A 12100-nucleotide genomic window follows, 5' to 3' on the forward strand; every position below is an offset into this window, starting at 1 on the left:
CGATGCTATAGTCCGCACTAGCACCGTCCATTTGGAAAATCGACGACAATCCACTATAGCTTGCTGCACGACAACATCATGCAACAGTAGATGAGTTCGCAGCTCTTCGGTTGTATTTACTGGAGGTAACGCTGACATTTTCCATTCCTTCTCGTCTTGAAGTATAAACGATGGTGCTTGCACCCAGGAACTACCGGAAAACAGATTTAAATTCCGATTCCACTTAGTCAGCTGATCCGCCACGTTGATCTTTGTTGGTACCCAGTGCCAGTCATGTAAGTTTGTCAAACTAAGAATCTCACCGATTCGAAATCCAACGAATTGTTTGTACCTTCGTTGGTCTGACCGTATCCACGATAGAACCGACGACACGACGTGCCACTCGCTTTTAAAACTGTATCGTAAATCGAGTTACCCCTCAGTAACTGGTAATGTCAAAATGATATCTTATGAAAAATGTTCAAAATTGGGAACGCGGTCAGAGAAATTGTTGTTTTCAAAATAACAGTTACAGTAACCCTAGTTACCATTGTTTATCTTTTCAAGGTTTCTCGTTCTCGGTTTCATTATTGCACATGCCCAATCTAGAGCATCTCAAAAGTTCTCATCGTCGACTGCGGATCTAAATCGGAATTGAGAGTTTTTATGGTTTGCTAATGTTGTATTTAATTATATATTCTGTTCACTAATAATATGTATTCTTGTAGCTTCTCTTCAAAGTGCGTAAAAACCCGAAACTAACCGCTTTTGCGTTTATCTACGGCGTGATGCTCAGAGGGTGAAAAAAATCTCACCGTGAGACCAGAATGATCTTCAACCCATTGCATTGTAGTACTCCGACGAACAGTATGACGGCGAATGTTGGTGTTATGCTGCAATTTTGATGATGTTGCTACTTGTTAGAATTATTTCGATCGTGATTGCAATTATTTATATACCTTCAAATCAAATGTACTAATCAGCATTCACAAATTTTATATGACTTCTTCTCCAATATTTCAATTACATAAAAGTCCTACAAAAAATAAATGTTTAGTTACCGGTGAAATATGCTGCGATTACAATTTCAATCAGCTGTGATCTGCGCTTCGCTGATATGAATTGCATTTAATGATATATGTACGTAGCTACATGCCGTTGTGTGAAGGAACCAAAAAAAGTGGCCTACGCTAAAATGCGGAACCGGAGTGTCTCTTTTTAATTCTTCCCTTATATCGAATTCATATAATGAGGCCCTTATCACCGGTATCACTACACGGTGAAAACCCTTATTATAGGTATCACTTCACGGTGAAAATCAAGTGAAGTGAATGTAGGTATTTATCACGAAAGTCGCTTCAGAGGAAGAAGTAATTACTTTTATGAGCTTGTAGTTATTACGAACATCACATCATTTTTTTGGAAAAATAATTTTTTTCACTACAGTAACTACTTTAGTGTGCGTGATACTGGTAACAGGGAAAATCAAGTGTAGTGATATAAGTGTGAAGTGAAAGTGGAAGTGAAAACGCTTATTAGGGCCTGAAACTCTTTTTAAACGCCAGTAGAAGACGAGACAATCAGTGGGAACGACTTGACAGGGTATTTTGATTATTAGAATGAAATAGATACGATATTGATAGATACGTAGATTGCAAACGAAAAATTCAGTGGCAAATATATACGGATATGTTCCTTTTTGCTAGATCACCATTACATCGCCATATTGTTAGCGCCATGAAAACTGGTTTATTCCTGCAATCAATATAATTAGCCTAACTTGAAATAAACTGTTTCACTTATAATACATATTTTAAAGTATTACCTGTTTGTTTATTCTGCTGTGCATGGTGACTATTTCGTAGCAACCACAGCAGTGATGCTTGTAAAATATATTTTTATTTTTACCTAGGGGTCTTTCAATACTTCGGTAACTGATAGTGATCGCGCATGAACACTTTTTATTGCGATTTTCCTTCGAAGTGCCTGGTCGTGTCGTCGATAGAACCGTTTGCGAATCTGTCCAAAAGAACTGCTTTCCTATTTTTAGATTGTGATTTTCTTGTACTGTTCGAGCAAGACGAGCACCTAAGACTGCTCCTTGAAGCTCCAATCGCGGGATCGATAACGGTTTCAGTGATGCCACTTTGGCACGACTCATTACCAGAGGACAAACAACTTTACCGTTTATAATTGTGCGAAAATAAGCCACGCATCCGTAAGCAAGCTCACTAGCGTCCGTGAATATATGGAGCTGTAAGTCTTCAATCTCATGAGACTTAGCATTACCAAAATAGCATCGTGGAACTTTGAACCGTTCAACATCTAATAGTAAGTTTGACCATTCTACCACAGACTAACAGACAGGACACTCAAATTAGATTCTTCAATCATTTTAACGGTCATTTCGAATATTCCTTTATTTGGGACAGTACTCACATGTGTCATGATGGCGCCACGTTACCCTATCAAAAACATCCTGTCTGTCATCTAGACTGTGTTTATTTTTTCATTCACCAACAGAGTTGCCATTCATACAGAATTACCTGTAATGTATTGATTTGTATACGTCCATGCGAATTTCATGCAGGATACAGATTTAATACATATTGCCTAAACTATATACATAATTGTGCCTACTTCTCATCCTCCTACGCAATACAAAATCGATCCCGTTTTGTTACAATATTTACTTGCTTCTGGTCTGCCGCCACTTAATTTCGGGTGAAAACTACCAACACAATAAAAAATAGTCTAGATGAACAACTTTGAGTCAAATAAATGGTTACCTTCCAACATCGCGAAAAGTTAAATATATTATCAACGTAATCCAATAATTTATTGTGACGATTCATTTTCAAATATTTTGATGAAATCAGGCAACCCTGCAAGCAGCTGATCGGTGTTGACAAACGAGGGGAAACCAACAAGTAAAAAAACTTTTACATAACACAAGGGGTGTACGGATAGTAAATAGTTCGCGCAGTACAATATAGGTGGAACTAGTGCATCACGAAAAATAATTTTTATAAGAATTTACTCATACTGTCATGTCTGTTAGTCTGTGATTCTACCCATTTACAAAATTGCACATCATCGATTTTGTCGTCCCACTCGCATCCCGATCTCCAGATATCCTGTAACAATATTTTACCTAGCACGGTAAATGGTGACAATAGACCCAACGGGTCGAAAAGAGACATGACGCAACTTAGAACCATTCTCTTTGTGGGCTGGTCGTTATTCTGAAGAATCGCGCCAAATCCATGGTTAGTAGTGAATGTGAACACGTCTGCGTTGGGTTCCCAAATTATTCCCAAAACTCTCTCATACTCTGTGACTTTATCCCGATTGAAATGTAATGTAGAATTTTCGCTTACTTCTCCTAGCTCGCTCAAGAATGTTTTTGAGTTTGAAACCCAGTTTCTAATTCGGAAACCTCCTTGAGAGTGAATGTATTTAACTTCCTTTGCGCGTTGGATCGCTTCCTCTGGTGTATCCATACTATCGTAATAGTCGTCAACATAGTGACGGTCGACAATAGCAGCGACTGCACCCGGGTATTTATCTGCAAATTGCCTAGCATTTAGATTTTTTACAAATTGAGCCGAGCACGGCGAGCAAGTCGATCCGAACGTCAAAACATCCATGACGTACACCAACGGTTCTGCATCAGCACTCATGCAAAACAGGAAGCGTTGTGCCGATTTATCCTCCGATCTAACTCGAATTTGATGGTACATTTCTTCTATGTCTCCCCCGAATGCGATCGGTTTCTCCCGAAAGCGACAGATTACACCGGGAAGAGATACGAACATATCCGGATCTTTCATCAACTCTGAGTTCAAAGAAACGCCTTTAACTGATGCTGCCGCATCCCACACGAGACGTACCTTTCCCGGCTTCCGGGGGTTCAGAACAACGTTTAATGGCAGGTACCATATGTTCGACTGTGGTGTATCAAAAAGTTCTTCTCTGGTGGCTTTGTGGGCGTAGCCTTTGACTTGGTACTGATTTATTTGCTTATATACATTTTCTTTCAGCATTTGATCATTTTCGAGTTTTCGTTCGAGCGCTTTCATACGTCTAAGGGCCATTTGGTAGCCATCCGGAAATTGCCGTTCTTCACTACGCCATAGTAGTCCGGTCTCGAAGCGATTACCTACACGCTTTGTCGTTTTTGTCAAGATCAGTTGCGCTCTTTTATTCTCTTCTGAATTTAGTTCAACGAATAACGCATCGTTTTGCTCCTCGAGTACGTATTGAGATCGCATCATATCGTGTAGCTCTTGGTTGCTAGCTGGTCTAGTTAGATGCAAATTGAGAAAGGTCTCGACTCTGGGCTTCTCCCTTTCTGGACCATACACTGTCCAACCTAATACTGAACGAACAGCAATTGGTTCACCTGGTTTGCCGATACGAGATTCTAACGGTGCAAAAAGATGTAAATTGTCTAAACCTATCAATATGGTAGGTACATTCGACGAGTGCTCGCTGACGGATAATCCGGTAAGATGGGAGTATCGTTTTGCAACTTCCGTGAATCGTACACTCTGTTTCGGCAGTTCCAGCTTGGCAACAGTTCTTACGTTTTCTAAAGAAAACTTATGATCCGATTCAATTGCAGACAACATCAATTGTATGCGACGGGAACCATTTTCATGGCGTTTAACATCACCCGTCCACGAGATGATCAATGGCTCACATTCTCCTTTTATTTTCAATTCCTTAGCTATTTTTTCATCTACTAGTGTACTAGACGATCCTTCATCCAAGAAAGCTAGTGTTTCAAACGATATCTTCCCAGCGTGGAGAACAACTGGAACTATTCGGAAAATCACTGAGGATTGAACATTGTGGGCGTTACATTCTATTTCCATTAGCTGAACGGATTCTTCGCGTCTGTGCAGAAGGGGATGATGATTTCCTTTGCAGTTTTGAACTGTACACTTCAAACTGAATTTGCACTTACTTTTTCCGTGACTGTTTAAGCAGAGACAGCAAAGTTTCAGTTTTTCTACAACATTCAGTCGATCACTTAAGCTCATTCTCTTGAAGTCATCGCAAAATCTAACTTTGTGCTCGCTACTTTTACAGACCCAGCATGTTCGGCTCATATTCATACTATGAGACTCGTTTCCAGGTTTGTACATAGGGCTATTATGAAGATGAACAAATTCATTTCTCCTAGGTTTTTCTTTACTTCTGCCGACTGGTTCATTAAGAGGTAAAAACTCAGAAATTTCAGAGACATCTGACACTATATCAGTCATAAAATCAGTAAATATCCGAAGTGGAGTATCGATTTTACCACGCTTGAACCTAACCCACTCTAGTTTATAACTAGGTGGCAGTTTCTCGACCAGTTCCTGTACTAACATGGGATTACTCAGATGATCATTAAGATGAGCAGCCTCCAAATGATCACACAATTGCTTTACCGTGATTCCAAAACGGATGAACGACTCTAAGCGGTCGGCTCTCGGAGCTTGAGCTTGACGAACCTTGCTTAATAACGTTTTCAACAGTTTTTCTGGTTTACCGAATAGATTACGAAGATCACGAATAACGTCCGGAACCGAGTCCGGAAGAACAAGTCTGCTTCTGACAGCTTCTAGAGCGTCTCCTTGTAGGCAGTCCTGCAAGCGTTTTAAATTATCTAAGTTTGAAAACCCACAAGCTTCAGTTGTGTATTCAAAGCTACTTATAAAGAGGGGCCATATCTCTGGCTCGCCTCGAAACGTTGGAAGATGTTTAGAAGCCACTTGACGAGCTGCTAATTGTTCATGCGTTAATCTAATCGTTCGGTGTATGGGCGTTTGTCGAACACTATGCTTTGAACGAACTGTCTTAAGTGAAACATTGTCTTCCCATTCATTCTGAAAGTCTCCATCTGATATACTTTCAACGAAGTCATCGTTCACGTTACTAGATTGCTGCGTAGTTAACTTGCTTGAGCCGGGTTGTCCTCCCTGTAGAGAACCTTTGCTATTACCACCCGGAAGCGGTTTGTTATTCATTTTATTCTGATCTAACCATTGTTTAATTCGCTCGTTGAGAATATCTGGTTCTGTTGAACCATTTTCAGCAGTACCTTCTTCCGACAGCCTTTTAATATTCAATAAACTAATTCTCATCTTTTGACGAATCATTTCGCGTTTTCCCGCGAATTCCTGTTCTCCAGCCAGTTGCCGTTCCAGCAGTTCTTCTTCTTGCTTTAACTGAAGCTCTTGCATTTCTCTCTCCTGCTTGAGTTCACGTTCTCGCATTTCCTTTTCTAGCAGTAATTGTTTTTGTCGTGAATACGACTTACTTTACTATGGGGTGCCTTTTCGAAATTTACCCTCTGAGAGAGTGATAAGTTTTTGATCGTGAATATCTATTGTTGTATCTAATGAATCAACATAATTCTTGCGACATGCCATCGGAAATATGATCACAATTTTATGATAAAATTTTCAGTTTTGTGACATAGTCTCAAATAATTCAAAATTAAACTTTTCTGAAATGTTTGGTATAAACGAGTATCGAAGAGGATAATTCCTATAAAATTGCCTTTCTCGTATTTTTAAAGCTCATAGCTCAGTGATCTGTGAAAGGATTTATATAATCTAACTACCAATAGAATCGAAATTTTTCAATTTAAACGTGTATAGCAAAAGCATTGAAGTATTTCAATAGTACATATTGAAAAACTTGTCTCATTTGATCCATGTCAACACCAGCCAATCAGAACGCGTTCTAAGGAAGAGAACGAAATATCTGCTGCTGTACAACAAATCGTCCGGGAAAAATGTTCCGAGAAGTGGTGAATATCGCAGTGAGTTCCTCAATTTGGTCCTTGTGAATGCTAGAAACGAATCCCTACAACATATTGATAGTTTATTTCAATAAATTATGCAAATCCGAAATGAAATAATCGACATTAAAATTCTACATGCGGCTATTTTTATAGCCGTTAGGACCGCCCATTAGTGAAAAAGCTACAAACGAAATCACATAAAAGGAAATCTCTTAACAAAAATTCAATCAGTTTGGATTCTATCGCCACTGCGAGCAGATGTGTTTTGTGTCGTCTGCACAGCTAGTTTCGCTTTCGACAAGAGCGATTACGTCACAGCTGCCAGTCATTAGCATTGGGAAAAAAACAACGGTGGAGAGCATTGCACAAAAGCAGCCGTTCTAATGGCTCTAAAAGTTTTCTAAAGAACTATTAGGATTTGTTGTTCGCAAATCGTAGGGAAATATCCTCAGTTTACTGCAAATCAAGAACAGTTTGCTTAGATTTGTGCACTTTTCGCTGTGTGAAATTCACAGTAATCGAGATCAAGTGAAGCCTTTTTTCGCGAAAAATGTTCCAGAGTTTAATGTCGTAGAGAATCACGCAATTTGACTCTTCTGAATGCTGGAAACGAATCCATACAGCATATTGATAGTTTCTTTCAATAAATTATGCAAATCCGAAATGATATAATCGACATTAAAATTCTGTATGCGGCTATTTTTATAGCCGTTAGGACCGCCCATTAGTGAAAAGGTTACAAACGAAAACAGGTAGAAACAAGCCTCTCAACAAAACTTGAATCAGTTTGGATTCTATCGCCACTGCGAGCAGATGTGTTTTGTGTCGTCTGCACAATTAGTTTCGCTTTCGACAAGAGCGATTACGTCACAGCTGCCAGTCATTAGCATTGGTGAAAAAACAACGGTGGAGAGCATTGCACAAAATCAGCCGTTCTAATGGCTCTAAAAGTTTTCTAAAGAACTATTAGGATTTGTTGTTCGCAAATCGTAGGGAAATATCCTCAGTTTACTGCAAATCTAGAACAGTTTGGTTAGATTTGTGCACATTTTGCTGTGTGAAACTCACAGTAAACGAGATCAAGTGAAGCCTTCTTTGTTTTTGCGAAAAATGTTCCAGAGTTTAATGTCGTAGAGAATTACGCAATTTGACCTTTCTGAATGCTAGAAACGAGTCCCTTCAGCATATTGATAGTTTCTTTCAATAAATTATGCAAATCCGAAATGAAATAATCAACATTAAAATTCTGAATGCGGATATTTTTATAGCCGTTAGGACCGCCCATTAGTGAAAAAGCTACAAACGAAATCAGGTAGAAACAAGCCTCTCAATAAAAAGTGAAGCCTTCTTTGTTTTTGCGGAAAATGTGCATAGGGGAATGCTTGCATAATTCATACAATTGATCAACTAATTGATATTCGGAAGTGTTAAGGAACATGTCAGTTGTTTTCGTATTCACGACATCCAGTTATGTCTCTGACATTACCCACCCGCCTTTTTCTTCCAGGATCTCTCCATCTCTAAACGTTTTTCGCGAAGTTTTAATTCTTTTACAAATGCAATTTGTTTTGCCACTTGCTCTTCTTCTAAATGCTGGGTAATGAGATTGGCATTTACACCATCGCTACGAACCGAATCCCCTTCACTTTTTGTGGTATTTTTTTTACTTGTTTTCCTTCCAGGTTTAGGAACACGCAGCTGATTCTGTGCAGCCTTAGAGCATTTTGGACAATGCCAATCTATATGCTTTATTTCCTCAGTTACCCCCGCACAACTGAAATGGGACCATAATTTGCACTGCTTACATTCTACCATGTGGTAGTCATCTTTCTCTGGACCTCCACAGATAATACAGATAGCCGGAGGTTCGCACTCGTCTTTCGAGGACATAGAAGCCATCCTTTGAGGTCCGAAGCCAAAAATCCTTTGATTTTGTTCGGTATATATCCAGTAAACACCTCTTTGTATCAACTTCCAGTAGATCAAAGCTACAATTTTATTTATTCTTAGAACAGGTTTTGATTATTAAATTCATACATACGATTTTGTGTTCCTGTTAATTTTCCTCCTGCCCATATCTTCCCTATCACCGAACCTCGGTATTCTTTCAATCAAATTCCTACCGGTCGATCCGTACGGCGCCAAATGGATCCGCTAACCTCAACACACGTAGCTTTCTAAATACGATTGGTTTAGGTTAAGTTAAAAGTTCGATAATAATTCATTTTTAATACCTGGTAAGATAGGTTTATTTAATTTCAATTTCACCCACTAATTTTCATCTATTCTTCACTACCTTATTTCTTTGCTTATAGCGTACCTTCTTTGCTATCAACGTGATCTTTTTACTCTATCAAATTTTTACTTTTCTATATCCTGTCACTGACGTTTCTATCTCTTCTATTTTACTTCCGTCTATTCTGCTGTCAAATTTGCTTATACTGCTACTTGGAGTCGGCCGTGATGCCAGAGCAAACTTCGATGTCTCTTCTTACAAATAGGTTAACAACATTAACATTTGATTATCAAGGTACTTACTTTGTTTTGAACTAAAAGAATGAAACAAAAATTTCAATGATTGTAGAAGAATGTGTACAAGTCTATGTTACAATAATAAAAAAAATTGAATGGGTTTAGTCTACTTTGAGTAAATGGTTTTCCAGACTTTCGGCCTAACCAATTTGCCGACTAGACCTATTCTTCTAGCTTTCCCATTTCGTTTTCGACGTGCCATGGTGCGTTTTTTTAGAGAAATTATGCATCATTTTATTGATTTGACCTTTAATGAGTGTATTTAATACACATGAAGTGAATTTATCGAAACAATTCTCACACAGAATAGTTTTATAATTTTCATAATCAACGAACTCTTTTAATCGACTTTTCACGTGAGATCGACTTTCTCTTAAAAAATGGTAGAATTTCTGTTTAAACGCAACTAATAACGTTGTTCCAATTTCTAAAGATGTATGGTTCGGAAAATTATAACCTGCTGCTTTTGTGAAATGTTTTAGTTTACAAAATGTGTAGTTTGAATGAAGTGTTTCTATACTATCATGAGGTAAATTGAGATTCTGTTTGCAGTGTTCATGCGTTAATTTGGAAGAGGCGTATCCTATTATGTACACTAATGCGTTGGTTTCAGGAATATCAGGCATATCACTATTACTTTCTAAACATTTCAAATCTGCTTTTAATATCCCTGGCTTCGCAGTTCTAGAAATATCCTATGGTAGATTTAAATCCATTTCCATTGTATTCGGTAATGTCTACCAATCTTGTTGGGAAAGGTTACCACTTCCAGGATCGAAGAACCAAGCCGAGGTGAGCACACTAATAATCCCGGCTGCCGATGAGCGGTTACTGTTGGAGGAATGTCAAACCTACTTCGAAGCGATTTCGCGCAACTCACTCTACCTGAGTGATTTAATTTGATTACTAAAATTAAATTTAAAGAATAAAAATAATGTAAAGTAAATATATAAGTTTACGATGAGTAAAGATCCGAAATTGAATACAAAATCTAAATAAACAGGAAAGAAGGAGAATAATAAAACAGTTTTCTTGCGGTTATCTTCACTCTGGCTGCCAGCAGTATGACAAACATCTGGCAACCATGTCTCCCTCAGAACCGATAAGACGAAATCCTGGTGGAAACGATTGTATCGTTTGAGTTGTATATCTGGCAGCGTTGAGGCAGCCGGACACCAGAAAGGCTGCCAGCCATAGTTTGCCCACAGGTAGTCGTTAGCCAGCCGTCTTGATGCCAAGCCAATGCGGGATGCACCAGGATTTTTACACATTGAAATCTTTGACATTTTCAGCGAAGGTGAGAAGATGAAAACGCTTGGCTAACTGGGATACAGGCGACTTTGTTTTGTCAAATTGGATTTGACAACCGTCACTGAATCAATTTTGGTAGCCGTCTGGTGGCCATGGCTGCCCAGATAGCCAAAACGCTATGCGGGGGGAAGCGCTCAACGATCAACAAAATAGAAAGGCCTACCCCGCTTGTGAGGAATTCTGGCAACCGTCAGAAGGCTGGCTGCATTCCGGCAGCTGTCAATATTGTCAAGGCGAAATCACGTCATTACTTCACCGCACGTGTCTTGTTTATTTCTCTCTTCCTTCTTTTTCTTTTTATTATTCGACTTCATTGGATATTCGTAAATCCCACATGTCCATACAAAAAACGAATCTTGAGACAAGTAAATGAGATTGAAATATATGTATGTTTGGTAGTGAGAAAGCAATGTTATTGGCAATAACATTTTATATAATTAGTTAGATTAAGGGCAATAACTGATTGTCTTTCATATGTACTTTTAATTGAAAAAATAAAACCGAAACGCCAAAAATGTAGAACCGATTCAAAACGGTTTTGCCAATCTTGTATGGCAAGAATCCGACAGAAACAGAACCGATAATAACCGCTAGGCGAAATTTTCTGCCAAAAACGGTTGTTGCATTGTTTCCAGACATTTGTCGGAATTCTGGCAGAACTCCGGCAAAAATGGCTGGCAGACATAGCCAGCCGTCTGGGGGGAAATCTGCCTGACGGGTACAAGTGGGGCTGAGAGGGTATCATCTCGAAACAAGCAGCGCCTCTACATTTCATTGCAGCGTCATTGTACCAATAGGCTCCTGCGAATGTAACAAAATATAATGCTCATTGCTCGGCTCTACAACTTTCATATACACAATAGTCGATATCACGACGTAAAATACACTGGTGGCGTAATAAGACAGTTTTGGTTGTGTTGGTAATTTTCTCACGAAATTAAGTATGGCGCGCCGGGATTCAAGCATGTAAACATAAACAAACGACCATTTCAGATCGGGATTTCACTTCTAAGTTACTCCAGTTTTAGCGCAGCCTGGCGAATCTTGGTCACGAATTGAAAATCTGGACATTTTTTCTTCAAGGGCTTAAGGTAACGTCGAAATATAGAAAATTTTACACACATCCGATTCTGTTCATTTCGTTGGAGGTAGAATTTGGCGGATCGCACTGTGGTATCTATTACAGTTATTATGAATAATGGAGTGATCGTGCTGTGCTGCATTTCAAATGCAGGTGATGAAAACGATTGAAACATCCCGGAACAAAACACCGCATTTCACTGACAATATTTTCGCAAACAGAACCAACTTTAAATATTTTCATAAAAGCAACTCCCGAAACGTCTTTTGTTTATGTTTTTTCTTCTTCACGTCTCTCTGTTATTCCAAAATAAAATGACAACCGCACTAACACATAGAAAAACGTGATCACCAGGTATTTTACATCGTGAGTCGATATAATCTCGTAGATATTAG

The 12100-nt window shown here is 38.9% G+C and overlaps 1 protein-coding gene and 1 long non-coding RNA gene across 2 annotated transcripts; both read right to left on the reverse strand.

The window, feature by feature from the left end:
- Window positions 1–706: 706 nt before the first annotated feature.
- On the reverse strand, window positions 707–1724 carry LOC131432757 (uncharacterized). Its single transcript, XR_009229954.1, has 2 exons — window positions 939–1724; window positions 707–872 (listed from the first exon to the last, which is right to left on the reverse strand). It is a non-coding gene; the product is annotated as an uncharacterized LOC131432757 (long non-coding RNA).
- Window positions 1725–3049: 1325 nt separating this feature from the next.
- Window positions 3050–6248, reverse strand: LOC131428811 (uncharacterized). Its single transcript, XM_058592851.1, has 2 exons — window positions 3166–6248; window positions 3050–3116 (listed from the first exon to the last, which is right to left on the reverse strand). The coding sequence occupies exons 1-2, from the start codon at window positions 6246–6248 to the stop codon at window positions 3050–3052; spliced, it is 3150 nt and encodes a 1049-aa protein (XP_058448834.1).
- Window positions 6249–12100: the final 5852 nt, after the last annotated feature.

The sequence above is a fragment of the Malaya genurostris genome, chromosome 2, assembly GCF_030247185.1.
Source record: "Malaya genurostris strain Urasoe2022 chromosome 2, Malgen_1.1, whole genome shotgun sequence".
Classification (NCBI taxonomy): domain Eukaryota; kingdom Metazoa; phylum Arthropoda; class Insecta; order Diptera; family Culicidae; genus Malaya; species Malaya genurostris.